We start from the raw sequence: 27,462 nt of genomic DNA on the forward strand, positions 1-27,462 counted from the left end.
GGTTCATAACCATTGTAGCTATTGAGGTAATTCCTGTCCTCTGTGACAAGCCTGGTTTGTTCAGCAGGATAGAGTGGAATATATCCTTCTCCAGGTTGCTGTTCCCTTTACTGCATCCGTAAAACTTCCATAGTGCCTTCTGCACCCCAGTTATACCAGGGAGTAATTGATGATTCTGTGTAATGACAGATCTCCTGGTCCAGCTGCCCATGCGGTGTCCTGATGTGAACTAGGACCCATGACAGAGCTAGGCTCTGCAGCACATAGAGGGTGAAGACCCCTTATATCAACATCTTTGAAAATGGTTTCAGTCTTTATTCTTTTTTGCTAACATGGTATTTGATTTTTATACAAATATTGTGGTGTTGAGAAGAGTGAGTGAAGTGGAAATTGCCTCTGTCTTATCATTGTCTTCCTCTGGCTTTCTCTACTTCTCCTAACATTGTTTTATGTACACTTGGGCCATGCACGCTTCTCAGGGTATTTAGCTATGAGACTAAATGTTAGTATGATACATTTCAGCCATTTGGCAAAAATGTCATGAGATCTTCATCAGATCCATTAAATATATGTATTTTATCTGTGCAATCTCCTGTGCCCCTGACTTTCTCCAAGAAGCTCCTGCACTTTTTCCTAATGGTGCATTTCCAAAGGTGCTGTTCAAGTGATCTGGCTGACTCTCCCTCTTTGTGATGTCTCCCAGCTCTTCTGCTCAAATTAAGTCTGTGGTATTATGAAGAACACAGGAGGCAGGAACAGAGGGCTCATGAGACAACAAGTGGCAAGGTGGACTAGGCCCAGAGGCCCCTTGATGGAGGCTTCGGTGTCCTGCAACCCCTTTCCAAGAAAAGGACCAGTAGAGGATTCCTCAAAGCAGCCTATTGTGGTTGCAGGTGATGCAGCCAATCAGAGAGGCTGCAGGCAGCAGCCAGCCGGGGCCCAAGAGGGCCATATAAAAGGAGCTGCAGAGCCAGAGACACTCAGTTCCTTGCTGGAGTTGGAAGAGTGCAAGCAGTGCTCCTGGCTAGCCAAATGGAACTGTAGCATCATGGACAGCTCAGCACAGGCAGGGACTGGGACAGAAAGAAGAGCTCCTAGATGGCTGCTGGGCCTGAACTGAGGTGACCACTGAGGCAAGGGTGAAGCTTTAGAGAAGGCTGGAGCTGAGGAGTAGTGTCCCAGGGAACTGAAAGCGGTGTAGTTAAAAGGACATGGTGGAATGTGGTTGCTATTCTTATGGTCCCTGTGCTGGGACATGGAGTAGTGGGTGGGCCCATGTCTCCCTGGCCCGCAGTAGGCCACTGGGGAACTGGCCTACAACTGGACAATGATAAACCTCCAGAAGGGAATTGGAACGCGTAGTGGCCCAGCTAAAGAGCTGGGGCTATAGTACACCACGAAGGTAAAACCATTGCATCCAGAGAGGAGGTCCTGGGCTACAGCCTGATACCAGAGCTGGGAGTATTTAAAGACCATAGACACACATGGGTGCACATGAGAGGTGGTGTTATCGGGGGTTTTCAGAACCCTAAAGAAGTGGTAACTTACTGTTTCTCTCCAGGTGGTGTCAGGAATAAATCAATGGGAAAACAGTTTTTCTGGCTGATAAATAAAAGCATGCTTGCTTGTACCAATCATTTAAAACTACTATTTATTACATATTAAGAACACTCATACACAGTAGGTTTAGGACATCCCAGGTATAGTTACCCATAGTCCTGAGATGGTTTCGAACGATCACCAGGTGGACTTCCAGAGGGCCCTCTTTCCATCGAGCTGATAAGGAGCTGAGATTTAAACTCCCTACCCTAAGAAAAGCTCCCCTGGATTGTTTCAAGGTATTTTACTTTTACCTAAACTTTTTATAGCTAACTCTAGCAAAACACATAACCCAGAGTCCCCCAAAGTGTGGAAGGCACGGAGGAATGTTGGGAGGGGCGTGGCGTGGCTGGACCAGCCCCCACAGTGGGTGGGGAGGGAGCACCATCCAGTCCCTCCCTGCCGCAACCTGTAGTGACTCCTAGTGGGTCAGCTTAATAAGCTCTATTGGGTCACTAATTCTCCTAATTTCAACAAACTACTCATTATCTCAAAACATTTCTAACCAAAACAACAATGTGGTATAGGGAACCTAAAACCAAAGTTGCTATTCTGTCCGATCATCCCATTCTAATTAAACTGCAATTATGCAGCTGTTCGGTCTTGTCTCACAAAGGCCGAAGTTCATGCCAAGCTATGTGATATTTGATTTTCAGCTGGCAGTGACTGAACCTACAAAATGGCCGACTGCAGTACTGTCAAGCTTTGGGGTACATGCAGGAATGTCAAATTCCAGGGTAACAGTGTGTGCCATGCTATTACACAGCACAAATGAGACAGGACTGCTTGTTCAGCAGCTTAAGTTCAGTAAAGCTTCCTTAATGTTATCTTTATAGTAACAGAGGCAGAGGAGGAGATATAAAATAAATCCTCATGGAGCTACAGAAATCACTGAGGAGAAAAAGCAGACAATGGTTGTGCTCTAATAATTAAGTAGAGGGGAGAAAGTGGTGGGATATCAGCCCTGCACCAACTCCGCTTCCCGTCACAACTTCCCAGGCCCCAGGCCCCTGCACCTTCCTTCCTTCAATAGGTATGACCATGTTTGTTGACTTTATTGTGGAAAATTAACCACTCATTGTGTTTGAATCAGAAAACGCCTAAGGCTCCTTTATTTATGAGAACATATATGCAAGGAGAGTCAGCATAGCCCCATGCAAGGTGGCAAGCTGCTCTGCCCTCCTTAAACTGTAACTAGCTTATAAAGGTTAAAACCACAGACAAATTACACCTATTTCATATTAATTACCTTGGAATACATTGCAAAATTAATATAGGTCAAAAGCAACAACAAGCGTCTCCCGCTTTAGGCCCCTCTTGTTATTCACTGTCTGTTCTTTTGTGGTCAGCGACATTTCTAACACAACTGTTGTGGTTATATATTTCATAAGCCTGGCTATTGCAAATTATGCTACTAGGGGACTTTTTCACTCTGCCCCCTCATGCCCTTTATACACACAAAGCCATTGTTCCATTTTGGGAACTTTACACTGTGACCCCTTTTACGCCTTGACATACAGAAGCAACTTTCCATCACTCTTTCATCACTCTGTCCCCCTCCTCTCTGCCCCTTATACACAGAGACAAGCAGAACCAAAGTTCAACACAGCCTAGAAATGAGTTTAACCAAAGTTTAGGCCTAAAAGCCTGGCCAAAGTTGTACGCCCACCATATTTTCCTTCACAATTTGTTGCTGGTCCACCTTCTGTGTTGTTGATGAGATGTACTGACTGCAACATATGTCACTGCTGGCCAGCTTACAGATGATAAAACCTAGGTGCTCCTATGTGGAGGTAGAAGTCTCCGTTTTTGGAGCCTTCTGGACTCTTTCCCCAGTGCTTCATGAACATAATGTAGCTGAAGGTCATGACATCTGCATAGCCGGATATGTTACACCACATGCCACTGAAATCATTGTCAGATTCAGTATATATCTGATATGTTCAGCAGCAGTCAAGCAGTTGGTTTTGTAGCTTTTCAAAGTCCCTTTAATGCATTTAGATGTCCAATTCCCATTTAAAGTTAATGATGCTTGGTCTATCTCAAAATTTGCTGTCTTCCTTTCCAAGTGAAAGGTATATTTCTTTGACTATTGCCTTTTCTAACATAAAAACATAGCAATATGTAAAAACAAAACAAAACAAACCCCTAAAATGTTATCAAAACCAGACACTCCACTAACTCACTTCTACCCCTGAGGAAAGGTTGAGTGAACAAACAACACATGACAGATGTGGAATCACATTGCTTAATGCACAAATGGAAGGTGCTCAGATATTACAGTGATGAAAGCAGTAGAAGAACATATATAGATAACCCAGGAACCTATCCTTGCAACAAAGCCTGTTGCCAGCTCTGCCCACATATCTATTCAGGGCATACCATCATAGGACCTAATCACATCAGCCATGCCATCAGGGGCTCATTCACCTGCACATCTACCAATGTGATATATGCCATCATGTGCCAGCAATGCCCCTCTGCCATGTACATTGGCCAAACTGGACAGTCTCTACGTAAAAGAATAAATGGACACAAATCAGACGTCAAGAATTATAACATTCAAAAACCAGTTGGACAACACTTCAGTCTCCCTGGCCACTCGATTACAGTCCTAAAAGTCACAATATTACAACAAAAAAATTCAAAAACAGACTCCAACGAGAAACTGCTGAATTGGAATTAATTTGCGAATTGGACACCATCAGATTAGGCTTGAATAAAGACTGGGAGTGGATGGGCCATTACACAAAGTAAAAATTTCCCCATGCTTATTCTCCCCCCCCGCACCTCATTCCTTACATCTCCTTGTCAATTGCTGGAAATGGGTCATTTTCATTACCACTACAAACAGTTCTTTTTCTCTCCTGCTGATAATAGCTCACCTTAACTGATCACTCTCATTAGTGTGTGTATGGTAACACCCATTGTTTCATGTTCTCAGTGTGTATATATATATCTTCCTACTGTACTTTCCACTACATGCATCCGATGAAGTGGGTTGTAGCCCATGAAAGCTTATGCACAAATAAATTTGTTATTCTCTAAGGTACCACAAGTACTCCTGTTCTTTTAGCAGTTGACTGTGTTCATTACAAGAAGCCATGATATATATAATCTGTGTTGGCGTTTGTTTGTGATTCTTCCTGTGTTATGGTGAATATGTGACCAGTATTCTCAAGTAACTGGTAAGGAAACTAAGTGGGTCTAGTAAAAGATTTAAAGGCAATCTTCAGAAACAATGCACACAGATTTTTAAATGTAAGAAAATCCTAAACAACGAAAGCACATAGTTCATCTCCAAGCAGGGAACAAACTAACACGTTTAAGATTCTGTTAGTTCATGTTTGTAGTGGTTTACATAGTGCATATACTTGGAGTTTAGTTCTCTTAAGCTTCAGAGAGAGTATCAAAAAGTCAAAATGTAAACAGTCTGATACAGGCCATCAGGGACCTAGTTTGCAAATGAATGTGTTTAACGAAATTTCATTGATTGTATGAAAACGCTGCCAGTCCTCAGCTAAATTTTTGCAGACCTTATGTGGTGTAGCCTTTTGTCACTGTACATTAATTAGTACTAATGCTCTATTTTAACACTGTATTTTTCACTTTTTCCTTGGAAAGGGTTTTAATATAACTTGCATCTAATGATTTAAAAGGTTGGGTTAAACAATTGATATGACATCCTAATTAAATCACTGAATTGTTACCATATGTATTTACATAGTTTTACTGAATGACTTTTCTGTGAGCATAATTAAAGTGATAGCTAATGTTTACAACTGGGAGAGCCCAAACTTTGTCCATGCAGGCGTCACAATGACAACTTGATAGGAGCTTTTGCAGTGCACAAAAATGGAACAAAGTGCAGCTTTCTTCACATGGCAATATGGTTTCTAGAGACAACAGGTCCCAGCATGCCATGACCCATTTTGATCTGAACTGAGGCCTGTAGTCTTCCTGGTCAATGCCTTGATCCTAAAACTGAAGATGGTCCCAGGAGATGGGACTGTAGAACTTCTTGGGCTATACCTGGGCCATCAAATTTAACTATATATCTGCTTATTAAACACCAGTATTATTCTGGTGCTTTAAACACATAGGCTCTATCTATTGACTTTAATCTAAAAGAAACATAGTTCTCTGCAGTAAGTCAAACATAGGAAAAGTTTCTCAAGAACAATAATAGGTCAGCTCAGTTTCTGAAAGCCTTTATCTTCAATGCAGTACTACCTTGACTGTCCTCAGTGTCAGAGTGGATACTAAATAACTTCAGATAATTAAGGGCTTTCACAAATGAGGATCCAGAGGCCTGCAGGGTTTATAAGCTCTACATGTGAGTGGCTGCACAGTTGGTAAATTGTATAGGAAACAGCATTTCTTCTGTAGACCTTATTAACACAGCAGGTGAATGACCTTTTATTGAGGAGTTTATATCCCACCTCCCTGAAGTCAAATCTTAAGGTAGATCTCTGACCTTTGCATATGATAGCTTTGATCAGCTGGAATTTAGATAATCAAAAGTACCACTGTGTTACATATTTTTTTATGAAGCTTCAGAGGCCTAATACATTTTATGTGCACACCTCGAAACAGCAAAAATTGTGTTGCTGGACCTGTGCAGCTACTTAAATTTACTTTGATGACATTTTTAGAAAAGGACATAAATAATGTAATCCAATGCTTCATCTTGACAAGCAGTGGCATCTTGTGAACTATTACATATTTTATTGAGCTTGCCTGTCATTCTCAGATCACTCATCTTATACTATTTTCAAGAGGTTTTTGCAAAATATACTCCATCCTCAAGGAATCAGGCCCCATTATTTCTAGTAGTTCTTCACAGATGCAGAGTTAGGAAAACCCCTTAGTCTGACATAAGTCATACCTTAGAATGGCTTTTGTACATGGAGAGCAGGTGGAGTTGGTGCAGTATGATTTTTTCAGGTGTTAGCCAGTGCCAGCCATTATATATCTGCCAGGTCTGTAAATAACCCTTAGACTGGCTGTGATACAGTATTACTTGAGAATGCAGTTTGCCAGAATACAAGATACCTATGATTAATGTACTTTTTAGATAGCACACCAATTCTTTAAAACTGTGCTAGAAACTGAGTTTTACGAACAGTACTACAGAAACTGATATATGTTGTTGAAACTGCAACAGATTATGGAGTCATAGAAATGTAGCACTGGAAGGGACCTCAAGAGGTTATCTATTCCAGCGCCCTGTGTTGAGGCAGGACCAAGTACAGCTAGATCATCGCTGACAGGTGTCTGTGTAACCTGTTCTTATAAACCTTCAATGACAGGGATTCAACAATCTCCCTTGGTAAACTAATCCAGTGTTTAACTATCCTTATAGTAGAAAGTTTTTCTCAATATCTAACCTAAATCTCTCTTGCTGCAAACGGAGCTGATTTCCTCTTGTCGCACCCTTGGACTTGGAGAACAATTGATCAGTCCTATTTACAGTAAACTTACATATTTCAAAACTGTTATCAAGTCCAACTCAGAGTGTTCTCTTCTGTAGACTACATAGGCCCACTTTTTTTCAACCATTATAGTACTCTGTGTATTAAGAATTGCGTTTGAAAAATAACAGATAGGATCTTGCTTCCAAGCCATGTAATAAAAGTCCTGAGAAATAAACAAAGGGACTGCTGCAAGTTTGACCTGTTCCATCTTGCATGATCAAAGACAGCTCTGGTTTTCCCAAACCATTTTCTAACAAAAGTCATTGCTAAAAATCATTATATTTGTAAATATAACGCTCTTAACTTGGAAAGCTATTAAATTACTTGTTAATGTATAATGTGTTTATTACCCAATTTACAAATCAGTCTGAGTGATAATGCATTATAATGTTTATATTCACAGCCAATTACTCTAAGCTTGTAAAATGACCTCATCTTTTATTTATGAGAAATACATCACTTTTAGTGTTACATTTTTCTACATATAATTAAATATGAATTTCCTTAAATTTTTCACCATAAATAAGTGCAATCTAAACAAACATCACAAAACCTATTTTTTTTTTGGTTTCGTTTTTCACCAAAAAGGTTAGTAGCAATTGGACGTCTAATATAGTGAATGACAGTGAAAACGAGGTAGAATCTGAGGCCTAATTAGGGAAAGAACAAGCTAAAAATTACTTAGATATCTTCAAATCACCAGGGCCCGATGAAATACATCTTGAGATACGCAAGTTGGTGACTGAAGCTCCTGAGCCATTAGAGATTATCTCAAAGTCATAGAAGACAGGGGAGATTCCAGAGGACTGGAAAATGGCACTATATTTTCCCATCTATAAAACGGGGAATAAGAACAACCCAGAGAATTACAGATCATCAGCTTAACTTCAGTACCCAGAAAGATAATGGAGGAAATAATTAAGCAATCAGTTTGCAACCACCTAGAAGATAAGGTGATAAGTAACAGTCAGCATGAATTTGTCAAGAACAAATCACATCAAACTGACCTAATAGCTTTCTTTGACAGAGTAACAAGCCTTGTGGATGGAGGGAAGTGGTAGGTGTAGTATATCTTGACTTTAGTAAGGCTTTTGGTACTGCCTTGCATGACCTCCTCATAAGCAAACTAGGGAAATACAACCTTGATGGAGAGACTAAAATGTGGGTGCATAACTGATTGTCAAACTGTTCCCAGAGAATAACCATCAGTGGTTCAGATCCAGCTTGAAGGGCATATTGAGTGGGGTCCCATAGGGATCAGTTCTGGGTCCAGCTCTGTTCGATATCTTCATACGTGTACTCTATGCCATTATCTAAATCACTGATGAAGTTTGTGGAGTATATCAAGCTGGGAGGGATTGCAAGTGCTTGAGAAATGGTCTGAAGTAAATAGGAAGAAATTCAATAAAGGACAAATTTAAAATACTCCACTTTGGAAGGAACAATCAGCTGTACACATACAAAACAGGAAATTACTGCCTAGGAACAAGTACTGCACAAAGGAATCTGGGGGTCTTAGTGGATCACAAGCTAAATAGGAGTCAACAGTGTAACGCCGTTGAAAAAAAAACAAAAAATCCAAACCCATCAGTCTGAGATATATTAGCAGGAGTGTTGTAAGCAAGACATGAGAAGTAATTGTTCCTCTCTACTTTGCACTGATTAGGCCTCAACTGTAGTATCGTGTCCAGTTCAGGAAAGATGTGGACAAATTGGAGAAAGTCCAGAGAAGAGCAATAAAAATGATTAAATGTCTAGAAAACATGACCTATGAGGGAAGATTGAAAAAAAATGGGTTTGTGGAGAAGAGAAGACTGAGAGGGGCATGATAACAGTCTTGAAGTACATGAAAGGTTATTACAAGGAGGAGGGTGAAAAAATGTTCTCCTTAACCTCTGAGGATAGGACAAGAAGCAATGGGCTTGCAGCAGGGGCAGTTAAGGTTGGACATTAGGAAAAACTTCCTAACTGTCAGGGTAGTTAAGTGGTGGACTAAATTGCCTAGGGAAGTTGTGGAATCTCCATCACTAGTGATTTTTAAGAGCAGGTTAGACAAATATCTATCAGGACTGGTCTAGATGATATTGCAATGTCCCTTCCAGTCCTATGATTCTATGAAATTAGTTGATATGAAGGTATCTTCTGAGTTGTTTTTCTGTAAGCTTGATCTTCATTCTGGAAACAATGAAGTTTCTAGCTTTTCTGGTTGCACATAACCTTAGTGTGACATATTGGTTCAAGCAGGAGACAGGAGCTTTTATTCCCAGCCTTGCAACTGACTCACTGCACTGGTTTTAGAAAGATCATATAACCCCTCTGTAGCTTAGTTTACCTACCCATCTATAAAATAAGCAGAATATTTGCCTATATCACCAGAGTGTTGCATGACTTAATTAGGTAAGGTAATAATTGGAGATATACCAATCTCCTAGAACTGGAAGGGACCTTGAAAGGTCATCTAGTCCAGCCCCCTGCCTTCACTAGCAGGATCAATTTTTGCCCCAGATCCCTAAGTGGCCTTCTCAAGGATTGAACTCACAACCCTGGGTTTAGCAGGCCAATGCTCAAGCCACTGAGCTATCCCTCCCCCCTAGTAATTAAAATTAAATTACCACATTTAATGTTTGTAAAGTGCTTTGAGAGCCACTGGTGAAAAGAACTGCATAAGTGCAAAGTAGTAGTATTTTAATGTTTTAGAAACCAATGCATTCTTTAAAGTTTGGACCTATAATCTGAACTTGCTTTCTATATTTTGATGGGGTTTTGAGTTAAGTGTAATTATGACCATTTCAATGCCAATGCTGCTAACGGCTATACTGATGAACAACATGGGATATGCATCCATCAAATGCACTTGTCTAATGCAATGGGACATATCGGGTAATTAGCATTGATGTAGTGCTTTATGTCTCCAAAGTGCTGTACAAATATTAACTAATTAATCTTCTCAACACGTCTGTGAGGTAAGAATTGCTGTCTTTATTTTGCAAGTAGGGAAACTGAACAGAGAGGTTAAATGATTTTCCCACCACCACACACACATTTGGAAGCTGAGCATGAATTAGACTAAACCATTCCTTGCTCCTACTTTTCTGTTGAATGCATTTACCTCATGTACTCTGATGTTTCATACATTTGAATGGATATTCCATTGGATACAGCTGTCAAATATAAACACAGAATTCCAACACTAAATGTTTTAAACAATTTTAGCTGTATTGTTTTGGGATTGACTCTGATAGCAGGGGATTGTACTAGATGCAGGAGGACTGTTCCAGTCCTATATCATTGTTGCTAAAACAACAGACATAAAAATAGAGACCGCTGCTAGGTCACCAAACCAGTGGTCTTGTTTCGTAGGTTGATGGATTCATTGCTAAAATTGATGTGTAGTTTAAACAGTCTGAATCAAAATAGCAGTGCTTTCAAATGGTAAGAATTCTGTCCATTCTCCCCACTCTAACATCAATTTTTTAGTCATTTCCCCATTTTCTGTCTACTCCTAGATTGATGTTAACAAGATCAAGCAAACTATTTCTTAAAAATAAGAGATCTTCTAATACATGGAATATTTTGAATATTGTCTCTATTGTGTCATCATTGGACAATCTATTTGACAATGTCTGGAGTATTTAAAAACATTCTATCCCAGCTTGTGGGAGAATTAGCTTAATTTATATAGCATTTTGTTGTTTGTCTGTGTGACATGTGAAGAACTTATTGAGAGAATGCTAAGTCCAAGGATTGAGTTTGAAATGTAGTTGTGAAAGTGTTGAGATCCACAGTAAATCTTACCTCTTGTGGAAATACATGCCATGGTCCAATTACAGGTTTTTTATATTAGAAATCAAAGTAGAAAAAAAAAGTGTTTAATAGTGATTCAGTAGGCTTATATGTCACTTATAATGTAATATGCATTATCTATTTTCCCATAAGATTAAACTGTAACTTTTTTCTTCTTCTTCTTCTTTTTATTTCAACAGTTCTACCTAGTCACACTTGTGGAAACCCGGGAGAAATACCTAAAGGAGTACTTCATGGATCAAGGTTCAATATAGGGGACAAAATTAGATATAGCTGTATTTCAGGCTACATCCTGGAGGGCCATGCAATGTTAACATGTATTGTGAGTCCTGGAAATGGTGCATCATGGGATTTTCCAGCTCCATTTTGCAGAGGTACAAAATGTGAATTAATGGAGAAAACATTTACCTATATGCATTAAAATAAACATAAAGAAGACTAAGATGGTGATGAAATAGAATAAGTTTTTATTTTAGGATGGTTATAGGTAATGCTAATGTAATTTGTTGAATTTACTAGTCCTGTGTTAACTGACCGTTATTTTTCTTATTGTCATTAAAATATAATGTTTTATCTAAAATATAAACCTGTGCAATGGTGGAATTGTAGCCGTGTATAAATTGGGATTCATAGTCCTTCCCTAAATCTGAGGGGTTTGGTGTGGATAAATACCTTTAAGACAGTGAGGTGCTCAGATATTACAGTGATAGAAGTAGACCTGGGCAATTTTTTTTAAATTAATAGTTTATGCATCAAAAAATGCAGTTGGGGGCAGCTGACCATATTCATGAATACAGATCAAAATTGGTGAATAGTTTTTGCTAGATTTTATTTTAAAACAAACTGTTTAGTTTCAAAAGGTTTAGTTTCAATATTTCTGAATTGAAATGTTATGACTTTTTGTTTCAAAATGACATTTCATTTAGAAATTTAGCTAATTTTATTTTAAAACGAGGGTATAAAGCAATCAAAAAGAAAAAAAGGAAAACTTGTTTTGAGTCAAACAATATTTTGTTCGATACACCCTCCCTCCCCCATGAATGTCTTTCAGTTTGATGAGAGAGAAATTTAAAAAAAAAATACATTTGTAATTGACTTGAAGCAATTTCTTTGGATTTTTCAGTTTGGTCACCAAAACAAAAAATCTATTTGCTCACTCTCTGTGAGTACCACAGATAGTGGTCACAATTAAAGTGGTGATTGCCAACATTTGTAGTGTAGAAATGGCTGGCAGGTACTGACTTTTTTTTTTTATATGTACTTATATCTGGACCAGAATAGCCCAAATTCTTAATCCATTGCCATCTCTAATAGTTTTTGTCAAGAATACCTTTGATTGAAAGCATTAATAATCTATATAGAAGTACTTTAAATAGTGAAATTTATAAAAAAGGAAGAAAAAATCTTGATTATTAAGTTGTTAATAAAGACAAATCTCATAAAATGTTCAACCATATCCAGTGTATGTATATTTAGTTTGGAGCAGCAAGGGAACCCCATATATTTTCTTAAATTGAAAACAAGGAGAAAATGTGTGACTTTTTTTTCAAATCTTTAAGTTGTAGTAATCTTTTTCTTCAATAATAATAGTTGGTAAAATTTACACTTCTGTCTGAACTTTTTTAAGTTAATGCTGTTAACTGAGCATCAGTCTGAAAACACTTTTCTTTTTGATACTCTGTAGGGTACTCTCAAATACCTTCTGTTTTGAGAAATATTACTAATTCTAGCAGTATTTCCAATTTTAAGTATAGGGAATATCAGTGGAACTGACTATTTTAAAAACTGGAATGAAATTAAGTGCACCTTCTGTACCTAAGTGAACCATACCATGGAATTCACCCCATTGAAGAAGAGTCAGATGAAGCCCTAAAAACCTCTCTAAAGCAGTTCAAGGACTAAATGAACTGCAGAGCCTTGTACGGGGCCCTCTGTAATGGAGTGATCTTTTTTTCCCACCCATCAGAGAAATTATTCAAAAGATGCACTGAATTGTATTAGTAGACACATTGGATTGCTGCATTTTAAAATCCATGTTCTGCTAATTTTGCAATTACTTTCCTTAATATTTTCAGGTGCATTAGCAACTGTTGTCAAGTAATTATGTACTTGCTGAACAAAGTGGCATTTCTAATAGAGATACATGACTCAGGCTGGGGAAATTGCAAAAAAGGACTCAGTTTTGTATTTTGTTAACTATTCACTTTTCTGAACAGTTTTGGCAGGCTTCAAACAACATCACAAAAAAGTATAGTGCTCAAGTGATACTTTATGGAATAGAATTGCAGAGCAAATTCTATGATGTCATTCAAGGAATTCTGGCAGCACAGTGAAGGTCTAGCTAGTGTGTAGTTTGGAGGTAGCGTAAGCTACTCTGCCATAAAAAAAACATATTTTAAGTTAATTCGACTACGGCAGATTTTCCTGGCACTGGAGTATAATAGTGCAATGAGAAAAATTGGTTTGAGATAGATTTCCTTTTTAATGGAAACCACTTTGCCAGCAGGCTAGAAAACAACTGAAAAGGAGAGTTAGTAGGCACATGACAAAAAGTTGAAGCACTGCTAAAAATTGTCCATGTGCTTTCATAAGTTAAGTCAGAATAGTCATGGATATTTCTTCTACTATTGGGCAGTTCACATACACAAAAAGATGGAAGGGAATGCTTGGATAGCTATCCACACAAAGCACTTTTCTCCTTCTGCACAGACATTAAATCCATTTTAAAAAAAACCCACAGAAACACAAAAGCCTGGAACCTTTACACCAGTACACAGCACAAAAAAAGCCTTAAAATTGGCCTGAGTGGCCATTTGAGTAATCCCCTGCCATAGGAGAACTTGATATCCAGATGATGTAGGGCTGGTGTTGCAGACATTTTGCAGAGTTCAGCTGGCAGGGTCAAATCTTTCAGTTCTGTGCCTCCAAATCCCTTCATTTCTTCTACTCTTCCATTTTTGCCCATTTAGGTCAAAGATCTCTCTCAACCTCCCCTGTCCCCCAAGGTTTCTCTCTCACCCCCTAGCATACCTCCATCACTATTCTGTTACTGCCTTTCTCTTCTTTGGCTCTTTCAACTTGCTGCTGTGGCACATATGCTTGATGCAGCTCTTGTAGCATTGTTTCCCTGTATCTCTGAGCAGTATCACTCTGATCCCTCTGTTCACAGAGTTCAGAATGTCCTTGTTAAAGGTATGATGGTATTCTATAGAGATGGTGCAAAACACTGCAACATGTGATATTCATATCTATCTATCTATCTATCTATCTATCTATATATATAAAAAAAATAGTTCTGCAATAGTGTTGCCTAGTACTATAGTTTTATAAAGGTGATGGTTCATGGAGGTGCCCGTTTAAGGACAAGATACCTATCCTATGCTTACTTATCTCAAAGCTTGCAGGCTTGGAGCAGTGGTAGCACATTACATATTTGAATGCAGAACATCAAAACTGTATAAAATGGGGTACCTATTTAAAAAAAAAAGTTTATATTGTGCTTGTTTCCATCCTGATTTGTGTCACCAATGCCACATGTGTCACACTTCCTATACTTCACTTCACATCTTCCTCCACTTTCTGACTCAACGCACATCTCAACTCACCCCAACCCTTCTCTCCATTACTCTCTTCCTCCACCATCTCCAACTCTGTGCATGAAAAATATATACATGTTATATTTCATTTCTCTTTCCCCTTCCAAACTACTGTCTTCCCCTTCTACAAGCCTAAATTTGGGTGATAAGACCTCAAATAAGAGCCCACAAAATAACCAGTGGCCCCCTTTTCATGTCCCAAAAGTGCTCACTTTTTTGTTCTGGGGGTGGGGAAAAGGAACAATTTACAATTGTACAGTTTGAGTTAAATATCTGATCTGCGAGAAAGGAAAACTTTAGTATATGCTGTGAGAACCAGAAGGATCCATTCAAGCTCTAGTATGAAATAGTAAAGTACAACTCCCTAACATTTAAAAAATGTCATATTGTTTTCTTCAGTAACTATACTAGCTGTGGATTTATGATATATCACTACTTCTAAAAAAGACCTAGTATAATTTTTTTTAAGACTCTCTAGTTGATTATATTTGGATGAGTCTAGATTTTTCTGAAGCTGACACTAGGAATACAAATTGGGTTAGTGATCTTACATTTTGTAGGCTTTCCCTCAGACTATGAAAATAATTAAGGTGGAGAAAAGTATATGTAGGGAATTATTGTCTAAGGAAACATAATTATGTGAGGGAGAATAAAGAGTACATAAAATAAGAGGTAAACTAAAGATATAGGCAGCTATGTGCCAGGAAGGGCAAAAGGGATCAAATAAGTAATTAATCAGGTTCCAGAATTAAAGGGGGTGATTGAAATATACAGCTGGGAAAAGTATTTAATCAAGAAGATGCTCAATGTATGGAGATGAGTGAGAAACTGAGGTGGAAGTGATTCAATAGTGAATAAAAAAGATTTTAAAAAGTAGTTTATCTTTCGTTAGTAGTAGGGAAAAGAAGTTGTCATGTAAAAGGTCTGATTGAAGTTCAGAGCTAAATACTTCTCTGGCCTCCCCACTGAGTGGAAGGGTCTGAATGGGAAGAAAAACATGAATAGAATTGTCTCCTGGTCAGAGATGGCAAGTTTTTGGAAACTAACTATGTCTATTTCTGCAGAACCTGCCAGATATTAAAATATTAGTATAACTTCTCAAATATGTGTATCGGGTCAGATGATATGTGTATCAGGTCAGAGTTGGTGGAATTTCCTTCCTTAGAGGTTTTTAAGGTCAGATTTGACAAAGCCCTGGCTGGGATGATTTAGTTGGTTTGGTCCTGCTTTGAGCAGGGGGTTGGACTAGATGACCTCCTGAGGTCCCTTCCAACCCTGAGATTCTATGTTTCTATTCTATAATTCTATGATTCACTTATCTAAACTGTGAATAGCCATGTGATCTCCTCATCCTCCTTCCTTCCCTAATCCCTCTTTAATAGGTGTTATCCTGGTCACATCAAAAATCTCTCATTTGTTCTATAAAGCATCCAGAACACTTTTGGGGGTTATGTAAACAAAAATAATAAACAATTGACCAAAGGGGCCTCCTTCCTGATTCTGAAAGCTAAAATTTTGCTTATTTTTACCATCTTGGAAAATCGTAACGTATGCATCTTACCCATAAATACACACACAACATGCAAGCAATCTATACAAAGAAAAGTTCCATTTACACACTTATGAAAAATTTAACTAAAACAATTGTTTTCTACCTTCTTGGTCAGCTCTGATCAACTTTTCTTCCTTATTCATTTTCTTGCTTGTTCTTGCCTATTTTCTTGCTTATTCATTTTCTACTGAAAGAACTGCTAAGTCCTCTCAATAACTCTCATTCCTTTTTTCTTAGCTAGTAAACCCTTAGTTAGTTTACTATAGAATTGGCTACCAGAGTTGTCTTTGGTGCACAATTTAAGGTACTAGTTGATCTGAGGTAAGAGATTGGTCTCTTGGGGCTGGAAGCAACCTGAATGTGGGGTGATTTTTGTTGTAAGTGACCATTTAACACAAAGTCTGGTTTGTCTGGGTGGCAAATAGACTCAAGAGTCTAAGGGGACTGTCTGTGACTCTATGATAAGACTGGGATAGAGATCCAGAGAATTTACAAATATGCTACTGCCAAAGGACTAGTACACACCAGCTTACCAATTTCACCTCAGAGTAACCACTCACTGAGCACACCAGTACTTAGATATGTTGATAGTGAGAACAAATATAACTTTGTTGAATAAAGAAGAGAGACTAGAGAAGAACCAGGCAGAGTTAATGGAAACTTTGGGTTACATATAAAAAGCAATTATTCTATACCTACTTGACTTTAGACTTAACTAACAAGATACTTTCCTGCTCTACTAAAGTTTAGCTCACCCAAAGTCTTTTTCCCAGTGATTAACCACCAGCGTGGCTGTGATCTCTGTTCATAAGATAAGCACACTGGCAGCTTCTCCCCTAGGTGAAGGATACTGGGTACACCTCTGTACCCCTACATATTCAATCAATCCATTGTCTTTACTCATAAACAAGACACACACCTCACCATCCCTGTCCCCATCTGCTGATTGTTGTCCCCCCACTCCCACCCCAGTAGACTTCTTTCCTGTAGATTTGGCTCCATATACAAATAGACTCACATTGTAAGCAGGGGCGGCCCTAGGAATTCGGCCGCCCCAAGCACGCAGGGGGCGCGCTGCTGGTCCCGTGGCTCTGGGGGACCTCTTCCAGACGCGCCTGCAGAGGGCGCGCTGGCAGGGCGGCAGGCGGCTCCGGCGGACCTTCTGCAGTCATGCCTGCGGGAGGTCCACCTGAGCCGCGGGACCAGCGAACCCTCCGCAGTCGTGCCTGCGGGAGGTCCGCTGGTCCCGCGGCTCCGGTGGACCTCCCGCAGGCATGACTGCGGAAGGTCGCCAGAGCCGCCTGCCGCCCTGCCGGCAAAATGCCGCCCCAAGCGCGCGCTTGGCGCGCTGGGGTCTAGAGCCGGCCCTGATTGTCAGATACATGCTACACAATGGCCAGCCATGGAGATAGGTGTCTCCTACCCCTTGCCTGAACAGAACCTCTTTATCACCTTCCGGTGACTAGTCTTAACTTACATACTTTAATGACATAGTTTTTAGTATAGATGAATAGCTCCTTAAATAAATATAATCCAGCCATACATCTCACAGTGATCAGTACAACCAGTGCATTACTGGCTATTCGCAGAGATCTCACATGCCACCCTTTGACACCCTATTATGTAGATATCAGACCCCAGGTATACCTGTAAATGCCTATGCATCCCTTATGTCCTCTGCCAGTTGGTATAAGGGATTCCCTATGTTACACTCACCCAGAGATTTTGCATTACACAAATAGATGTGAAAGAATCTATGAAAGATTTCCTTCCCCAGAGGAGAACACCAACGATTCTTGTATCTCTAAGGCATTGGAACAGACTATTTTGTTTATCTAAATGATCTGAGTCTTTACAGTGTTTGAGCTCAGAATAAAAGTGTCAGACTGGAAGGGAAAAGATACTGGGCAAATCAAGTGCCATTCAATTGTTTGGGGGAAAGCAAAAGAGTTCTACTATACCAGTTTTTATGGTGTGCGCAGGGCTGACTAGCTATGCATAGGAGAGGTGGGATCATGGCCATACTCCTGCACGTATAGAGATACTTGCCCTGATATGTATCAATAGGAGAGATGGAAGAGCATGGAAAAACATGAAATGTGACCAGGTCAAAGGTGCAGGCAAAGGTGGTGATAAAGTGCCTTGAAAACAAGGATAAAAAATATTGATTTTATGTACCATGCAATTGGGAGTCAGTGAAGTGACTTAGAAGGGATGATGTGATGGAGGCAATGGACAGAAAAGATGATTTTGGGTGAAGCATTATGAAAAGACTAAACATGAAGAAGGTTGAGGAGATGAAAAGAGGAGATGGCCGAGATAATAGGAAAGACAATTTTCTACAAATTGCAGAACTTCTCAAATAGATAACCAAAAGATGTGTACAGTGCCTAACTGGGTAAAGAATTAGAGAGATAATAGGCTCCACTTCTTTGATCATTAAACAAACATGAAAATCTGGAAAGGTCCTTAAGTTTTTCTTAAACACATTTTAAACATACAACGCAGAGTCAACCTGTGGAATTGTTTGTCAGAGGATGTTGTGAATGCCAAGACTATAACAGAATTCTGGCATATTGGATAGTCATCCTAGTACCCGGGCCTATTCCCATGTTTTGGACAAAGTGTTTGTTGTTAAATGTAAAGTTGTTATGGGTAAGGATGAAATGGATGATTTTGGCAATGTACTTGGGGGGTGGATTTCTGAGTGTTGTTCATTGTCTTGTAGATATTTGAAGCAGGTAGTAATGCTATCATGGTGAGGAACATTGGTGTATAGGAAGGAACATACATTGTGGCAAGGATGGTGTTTGAAGGTGGTTTCTGTGAGTTCTGATATTTCTTTTGCAAGAATACAGTGGCCAGATATAATGGGTCTGCATGGTTTCCCTTGTTTGTGTATCTTAGGAAACATGTAAAATGTCCTTTGTCCTATGACTGCAGAGGTGTTAAATGCCCACTTCATTTTAAGTGGTTTCCTAGGACATGTGCCCAAGACAAGTCAGTCCTTGCTTACAGACAGCCTCCAAACCTGAAGCAAATATTCCTCAGCAACCACACACCACACAACAAAAACACTAACCCAGGAACCTATCCTTGCAACAAAGCCCGTTGCCAACTCTGTCCACATATCTATTCAGGGGATACCATCACAGGGCCTAATCACATCAGCCATGCCATCAGAGGCTTGTTCACCTACACATCTACCAATGTGATATATGCCATCATGTGCCAGCAATGCCCCTCTGCCATGTACATTGGCCAAAACCGGACAGTCTCTACATAAAAGAATAAAGAGACACAAGTCAGATGTCCAGAATTATAACATTCAAAAACCAGTTGAAGAACACTTCAGTCTCCCTGGCCACTCGATTACAGACCTAAAAGTCACAATATTACAGCACAAAAACGTCAAAAACAGACTCCAATGAGACACTGCTGAATTGGAATTAATTTGCAAATTGGACACCATCAAATTAGGCTTGAATAAAGACTGGGAGCGGATGGGCCATTACACAAAGTAAAATTATTTCTCCATGCTTATTTCCCCACACACACACACACACATAGTTCCTTACATCTCCTTATCAATTGCTGGAAATGCGCCATTTTCATTACCACTACAAACAGTTCTTTTTCTCTCCTGCTGATAATAGCTCACCTTAACTGATCACTCTCATTAGTGTGTGTATGGTAACACCCATTGTTTCATGTTCTCTGTGCATATATATATATATCTTCCTACTGAATTTTCCACTACATGCATCCGATGAAGTGGGCTGTAGCCCACGAAAGCTTATGCTCAAATAAATTTGTTAATCTCTAAGGTGCCACAAGTACTCCTCTTCTTTTTGCGGATACAGACTAACACTGCTGCTACTCTGAAACCTGTTTCACCTTGGACACTCTTGTTACCTTCCCCGACCTGAGGAAGAGCTCTGTGAATCTCAAAAGTTTGTACTTCCACCAACAGAAGTTGGTCTAGTAAAAGCTATTACCTCACCTACCCTGTTTTTCTCATATCTTGGGACCAATATAGCTACAACACTGCAAACAATTGACACACATGTCAGTTTCAGCACAGCTATTCCATAGCAGCCATGAAACTGACAAGAATGTGAGTTTTATATCAGCACTTCACAGGGTCTGTACCTCTGGGGGAGTCACACTATTTGCACTGCCTCAGAGTCAGGGAAGCCCAGGCCTGGGGCAATCCACAGGCCAGGGCTTTCAAGCCTTCTAGGTTCCCAGTTCCACGACAGAGAAAAGAAAACCTGACTATAATGGAACAGTGTAACTGAGTATTTCAAAAGTGCTGTCATATATCCCAATAAGGGAATCTGACTACAGTGAAATAAACTAAGGCTCCAACATGTTCTGCATTAGCAGGCCACTCCACCCAAAAGCACCCAAGTAATGTAGAATCTTATCTCCCATAGCAAAACAGTCATTAACGTGCAATGGGAATTAGGATTCTAAATTGCTATTACTTTTGAAATTTTTACCAAAAATGGAAAAATAGAGAAAAATTGTTCCCCTTGAATTTTTCAGTTATGTAGTAATCCTAGGTGTTGCTTTAAAAAAATATCAATTGAAAACTAAATTATGAGACATATGAGTGATTTTTAGCAAGTGACTTTCAAAATGCCCTTCTGACTATAATCCTGGAGTATGGCTTGGAAATGAAAAGGAGAAACTTGCTGAGTGACAGATTATTTTTACATTAAAATGTTACTTTTAATATTAAATGAAACAGCCATCAGGAGACTTGAGACCATAGAGATGAGAGTTCTTTGGAAGATGGCAGGTGTAAAGTGGAATAATTTTCAGACAAATGAAGAGAGTTAGAAGGAGAGTAGGACATAAAATCAAGGTATGGGATTGGCTGCAATTGAAAAGATTGAAATGATGGGAATACTATAGAAGACAAACAGATGATGGAATACCAAAAATAAATAAATTATGAAAACATAACCCAGATCAGTTTGACCTAGAGATCGACCATCAACTAGATGGTGGGACATCATATGCAGGAATATGACCATGACGGGCTTAATGGAAGAACAAGTCATGGACAGAAATGAATGATGAAGCTGTTCCACTCCTGGTGTCTGTAGAGATGTTTTAGCATAAGAAGAATATTATTAGTAAATACTTACTATATGTATTTCACTCTCAACAAAAAGAAAATAGTGTTTCTTAACAAATTTGACATTTTTAGAATTTTTTTTGTTCTTTAAATAGTAGGACGAAATGTTACCTCTGGCCCAGTTTCCATTTAAAAAAAAAAAGCAAAAATATGTTCTGGCATTTGTTTTTATAGATTTGAAAGTAGGAGTAAATAGTCCAATGGTTAAAGAACTAGGTGCCAGCTGGATATGGAGTTAATCAATGAGTTATTTGGTAAATATGAAACCCTCCACATCATCTTAACACCCATGCCCAATGGTATTTCCGGACTTTATGAATCTGGCAGTTCAACAATTTGTCAGTTGTCCCAGACACATTCTCATTACTAAATTTATATCACTGAGATATTTAAAATGGCACTTTTAAATATTCAGGTTCATGACATTAATTATTTTGTCTGGTTTTTTTTATATTCATAATTTATGGATGCCCCAATTCAAATATCAACAGAAATGATTACTTGTGATAATTTTATTGACATGTTTTCTGGAGTTAGGAATTCTATTAGTGAGATACAATTATATGCTTTTCAGGAATGATTTAGGAAAAAAATGCCACTTACTAAAGAGCTGTTTCAGTGATACTTTTAATAAGGCATGCTAAATAATGCATGCTCATGGTTCATTTAGAACTGTTTAAAGCTGCAATTTTCTTTAATTGATAAGCCTTACATAATGTGACTGGAAATGACAATATATCACTTGAAGGTGCTTTATGAAATGTCAGTCAAGTTTTTTAATTGAATCTATTCTGTTGCTAGTGATGTAGGGGGTAAGGAAAAGACTTGGAGTGACATAGCAGGAAAAAAACAGGCTGTGTTTTTATAGCTGACTATGAATTCTGTAATATTTAAAACACAGCTGTGTTTTTATCAGCTATTTTACAGCAGTAACATAGTAAAATGAATCCTAAATGATCTGTCAAATCAGGACCATGCAGTGTGAAGTAAAATTGAATGGAACAGCCTTGGTAATCTGAATCCAGGTTTTAAATTAAGTTTTAAAGGGTTAGACTGAATTGGTTTAACTGCTGTTTATTTTATGTGCTGTGCGATAAGCAAATAAGAACAAACTCTCACTTGAGTGATTGCAGTTTGTTTATTTATTATTTTGTTTAAAGATACATGACAGTATAAAGCACTGGGGGGGAGCCAACCCCCCCCCCAACTTAATTGCTATAAATTGCTGATTGTTAGCTCCAGCAAAATTACTATATGTTACCTAACCAACAAAGGCAAAAAAATCCTCTGCTGAGCCTACTCCCTGTTCTTAAATTTCCCTCCTATGCCTGCTTAGCAGGTGATATATTCCTCTTGTAGAGCACTTCATTTTGTATACTGTACTGCTATGGAAGTGCCACGTTTGCTCTATAGCTAAAACAGAGTTGAGGTTAACATTTAAAGCAGGGATTATACTACCTTGTTGGGTAAGGAAAAGCTAGTCAAAAATGCTTAATTATATTTAGTGAGTTGTTTTTTTTCCCCCAAAATTTTCCTTGAACATTTTCATTTTCGTCAAAAAACTATTTCTGGTTGAAAATGTGTCAGATTTTTCACTGCCTCTAATATAAAGTGTGTGTGTGTGTGTACATGCATGTGTATATGTTCTAGGAAGTTGAACCCATTTGAGTTGGCACCTCTTTGAAATTATTTTGGGAAATCTAACCTCTAGCAAAGAAGTACTTGAAGTCTGAGGCTTTGCGAATGCTAAAATAACATTGTTGTAGTTACACAAGTGCACACTCTTAATGTAGCCATGCTGCGTATGTTCAAAGTCGAGTATAAATGACAGCTCAATCCTGGAACATACTAAATTAAGTTACAACAGTGTGAGCCCTGCTTTGCCTCAGCATAGATCGTCTATGCTAGGGATTGCGCAAAATCTCTAAAATCAGTGTCCCAGGCTATTTTGAACCTGTTTAAATGTGCCCTTCCCATTTCTAAACTGTTCTCATTGGCTCCAGGGTTCTTAATACAGGGGGTTGTTATTAGTCTGCACTACTGTGTCCCCCACTGAGCAGATTTGCTGCCAACGGTGATAGACAGCCTGGGTTCCATGGGCTTTCGCTAGCAGGGCACAGTGTGTGGACTCAGTCTACTATAGGGCCTCCCAGAGGATTCAGGGGGCCTGGGGCAAAGCAATTTTGGGGGCCCCTTTCATATAAAAAAAAACTGCAATACTATATTCTCGTGAGGGCCCCTGCAGGGCCCAGGCAAATTGCCCCACTTGCTCCCCCACCACGGGTGGCCCTGGGAAAAATAAACCTTCCGCATCTCGGCACAAACCCAGTTTTAAGAAAACTTCTTTACAAGGTGTCACTGGTTCTCAGCATCAGCTAGTGCTAAAAGGCACTAAAGCTCATTAAAAGGGTTGGACAAATATTTTCATTCAAAACTTTTTTTGGATCGAAAACTAGGGGTTTTTAAAAAGCAGAAAAAAATCACGGACAATGTCTGCTTTCCTTCAAAATTTGTTGTGTTTTTTTTTTAATTTAAAAGCTGAAATTAGTCTGCCAAAACCTGAATATGGTTTGGGGTTTCAGAAGTCTGTGGCCAAATATTTGCTGCTTGCTGTGTTTGATTGTTTAAAGAAACAATAAAAAAATTCTGCTTAAAAAAAATCCAAAACTTTTGAACCATCTCAGCTTGTGACCAAACACCTGAGCCAATCCAGTCAGAGATTTTTCCAGGTTTCTGATACTCTGCTGGCTTCCTTGACTCGTATCTGTCTCCATAACTTTCGGTTCATTTAGCTTAGAACATAAGAACAGCCATACTGGGTCAAACCAAAGGTCCATCCAGCCCAGTATCCTGTCTACCGACAATGGCCAATGCCAAGTGCCCCAGAGGAAGTAAACCTAACAGGTAATGATCAAGTGATCTCTCTCCTGCCATCCATTTCCACCCTCTGACAAACAGAGGCTAGGGACACCATTCCTTACCCATCCTGGCTAATAGCCATTAATGGACTTAACCTACATGCATTTACCTGTTTCCTAGAGACTGGCTCCATGGGGTACCTCACAAACTGGAGAGGGTTACTGTGGGTTTGTCTTTAGTATAGCTTATGTACATACTCCACGAACTGAGCATTTGAGCTTGTTCCAGAATCTGGGATGAGCCTATGTTGTGAAAACTGAAATGCTCAAAATAGCACATGCATGTGAATGGACACAGGGTGCTAAAATTAAATTAACCCAGGGGTTCTCAAACTGGGGGTTGGCACCCCTCAGGGGGTCACAAGATTATTACTGGGGGTCGCGAGCTGTCAGCCTCCACCTCAAACCCCGCTTTGCCTCCAGCATTTATAATAGTGTTAAATATATTAAAAAAGTGTTTTCCATTTATAAGGGGGTTGGGGGTTTGCACTCAGAGGTTTGCTATGTGAAAGGGGTCACCAGGACAAAAGTTTGAGAACCACTGACTTAACCCCTCTGAAGCCTCAGGGAATGCAGGGGAAGGGGGGGTCTCCCTTGGTAGGGTTGGGAAGGAGGTAGGTGGTGTAGGATATTGCTCTTCTTATGTGATCCCTCCCCCAGTGGCTAATTTTAAATGAAGCTACCCTCCCCTGACATGAATCTCCCTATGGACTATAATTTGGCATTTGAGAAGTGAAAGGGATGGTAGCCCTAATGGAAAAGCTAACAGCTTGCCTCTTCTGCAAGCCTCAGACTGCTGAATGACCTTTAGGGTAGTGAAGGCTGTGCCTCCCAAACAGCCTGGCCCTGCCCCCTATCTGACCCCCAACCACTTCCTTTCCCCCAACTGCCCACCCCCCTCAGAATCCTGACCCATCCTGCTCCTTGCCCCCTCACCATCCCCCAGAGACCCCACCACCACCACCCCAGGACCCCACCCCTGGTCCCTGTCCCCTGAGTGCCCCAACCCCTATCCACCCTGCCGCTGAGTAATGACAGACCCCAGAATGCCCACAATCCAACCCCTGTTCCCTGTCCCCTGACTTCCCCCAACCTCTGCCCCCTCCTGTCCCCTGACTGTCCCCGGGACTCCCTGCCCCTTATCCAACCCCCCAGGCCCCGGCCTCTTACCCCCGGCTCCCCCTATTATGCGTTGCATCCAAGAGCGTCCCTGAATAGCGGTGCAGCTTGCCTCCGGCAGGGCCTGAGCTCCTCCCCTCTCAGAGCCTCATGGTAAGGGGGCGGGGCTGCGAGCTCCAGCGGGGCCTGAGCTCGCAGCCCCGCCCCCTTATCACGTGGGTCTGAGCGGGGCTGAGCTCAGGCCCCGCCAGAGACACGCTGCAGCTGTTCAGGGAAGCTCCTGGATGTGCTGAGGCTCCGGGAGAGGGGCGGGGGTGGGCCAGGAGCCTCAGCAATTCTCTTGGGGGCTCCTGCGGAGCCCAGGGCCTGGGGCAAATTGCCCCACTTGCCCCCCTCTGGGCGGCCCTGGTCCACTAAATGGAATCCCCCCCCAAATGATCAGTTATGCTATTAATTGACAAAGAAGAGATCCTTGGGACCAGGACTATTTGGTCTAGAGCAGTGGTTCCCAAGAATGTTCCACCGCTTGTGCAGGGAAAGCCCCGGTGGGCCGGGACAGTTTGTTTACCTGCTGCGTCTGCAGGTTTGGCCGATCATGGATCGCTTCCAGCAGCTCCCGTTGGCCTGGAGCAGCGATCCACGATCGGCCAAACCTGCAGACGCGGCAGGTAAACAAACTGTCCCGGCCCACCAGGGGCTTTCCAACTCATAACAAGAAACCCAAAGAAACAAACGACAAGAATAAAAAAGACTGTCAGAATCTGGCATCCCTCAGATTTATTTTTTTTAAATGATTCAGTCCAACCCTGACATTGGTGCTGACCCCAGTGGAAATCAATATCTCTATATTAGTTTGTGTGCTGAAGTATTGGCACAAAATTTGTCAAGTTAGTTGTTTTCTCTACTGGATTAGAAGATAATATGAAGTGAAGTGTTTGAAATTTACAGGGACCTCATCCATTTGAAATCTAGTGAATTAAAATAGGTCCAGGTACTACCGTTTTACCTGACCCTGACTTCCCCGTCTCATTTCTTGTGGATTTTGACACTTTAAAATGTAGTTTATTGTCACTACTGCTTTAAATTGACTGACTAACTCTACTTGGGAAATAGTGAAACTGAGTATACACTAAGTGCTCTAAAATGCACAAGTAAACAAATTAGAAAAAAAATAGTGATTTCCCACTGATCAAATCTTTTCAGTTAGCTGTTGTTTCTTTTTTGCTTAAAAGCAGGCACACTTATTTCAGGAAGGATTTAGAGGTTGATAATGTCCCTTTCAGTTATGAAAATGTCATCCGAGTTACACATACTGTATAGAAAGACTTATAGGTTTGGATACTTACAAGTTTGTACTCTACATTATTTAAAAAAATGCACATTTAAAGTTACAAATTATAGTATTGGAAGCATTATAAATATGGTCTGATTGCTCAGAAAAAAAGGGAAGCTTTATTAGCGTGAATCAGTTTTGGTTTCTACAAAAGAAGATTTAGAAGGAAGAATGCAAGCTACTCTCTGGAGCTTGTGAATGTATACTAAATTTATTGGGGAGGGGGAAATCTAATCTGTACAGGAATTTCCAGTCCATATGATAGCCTTTGCTACACACCATTTTATAAAGTTCTTCATTTTTAAATTCAAAGGCTACTTGGTATATAGCAAAAATAGCAAAATAGCCTGCTTGAATCCTTTCAATGATTTCTTCACCTTTTCCTCATCACATTCATATTCCTTGTTTTAATCATCAAGGATCTACCCCGCTTTGCTTCTACGTATCTCTCAGGCCATTTCTTTTCTTTCAGTCCCTCTCTGGCTAGTCCTAGCTCCTAGCTTCTCCCTTTCTCCCACTTCTGTCTGTTTATCTCATAACAGCATCCCTTTTCTCATGCTTCAAGTGAGTTCATTCTCTTTCTTCAAATCTTTCATGGAAGTTTACTCCCACTGCCTAGCCTTTTACCTCTGTTCTCCTACAACTCTTCTCCCACTCTTGTATCTGCCCTTTAATTATTTCTGCAATATGTATCCTAATTATATTGTAGGTCCCTTAGCGCAGGGGCCTTCTCAACCTATTTGTTTTTAAAACTTCATATACACCTAAGAGGCTATGTAAAGAAAGATAATAAAATGAGTAAAAATACCCAGTGCTGGGTGCTATACTGACTCTATGTTCATATTGGATTCAACTATGCCAGGGCTATCTCTGACCAGAAAAGACTCAAAGGGGACAGACTGAACCAGAGAATCT

General features: G+C 40.0%; 1 protein-coding gene across 12 annotated transcripts in view; it reads left to right on the forward strand.

Annotated features, from left to right (window-relative positions):
- Window positions 1–27,462, forward strand: part of CSMD1 (CUB and Sushi multiple domains 1) — a 1,616,238-nt gene that overhangs the window by 554,001 nt on the left and 1,034,775 nt on the right. For all 12 annotated transcript variants that reach the window (XR_005595828.1, XM_039529053.1, XM_039529047.1 and 9 more), the window contains one exon: window positions 11,060–11,254. Coding sequence is in view for 11 of the 12 variants with exons in the window: in XM_039529053.1 (XP_039384987.1) it covers window positions 11,060–11,254 (195 nt within the window). In the remaining variant the exon portion in view is untranslated. The remainder of the gene's footprint in view (window positions 1–11,059; window positions 11,255–27,462) is intronic.

The sequence above is a fragment of the Mauremys reevesii genome, linkage group 3 (assembly GCF_016161935.1).
Source record: "Mauremys reevesii isolate NIE-2019 linkage group 3, ASM1616193v1, whole genome shotgun sequence".
In the NCBI taxonomy this organism is placed as follows: domain Eukaryota; kingdom Metazoa; phylum Chordata; order Testudines; family Geoemydidae; genus Mauremys; species Mauremys reevesii.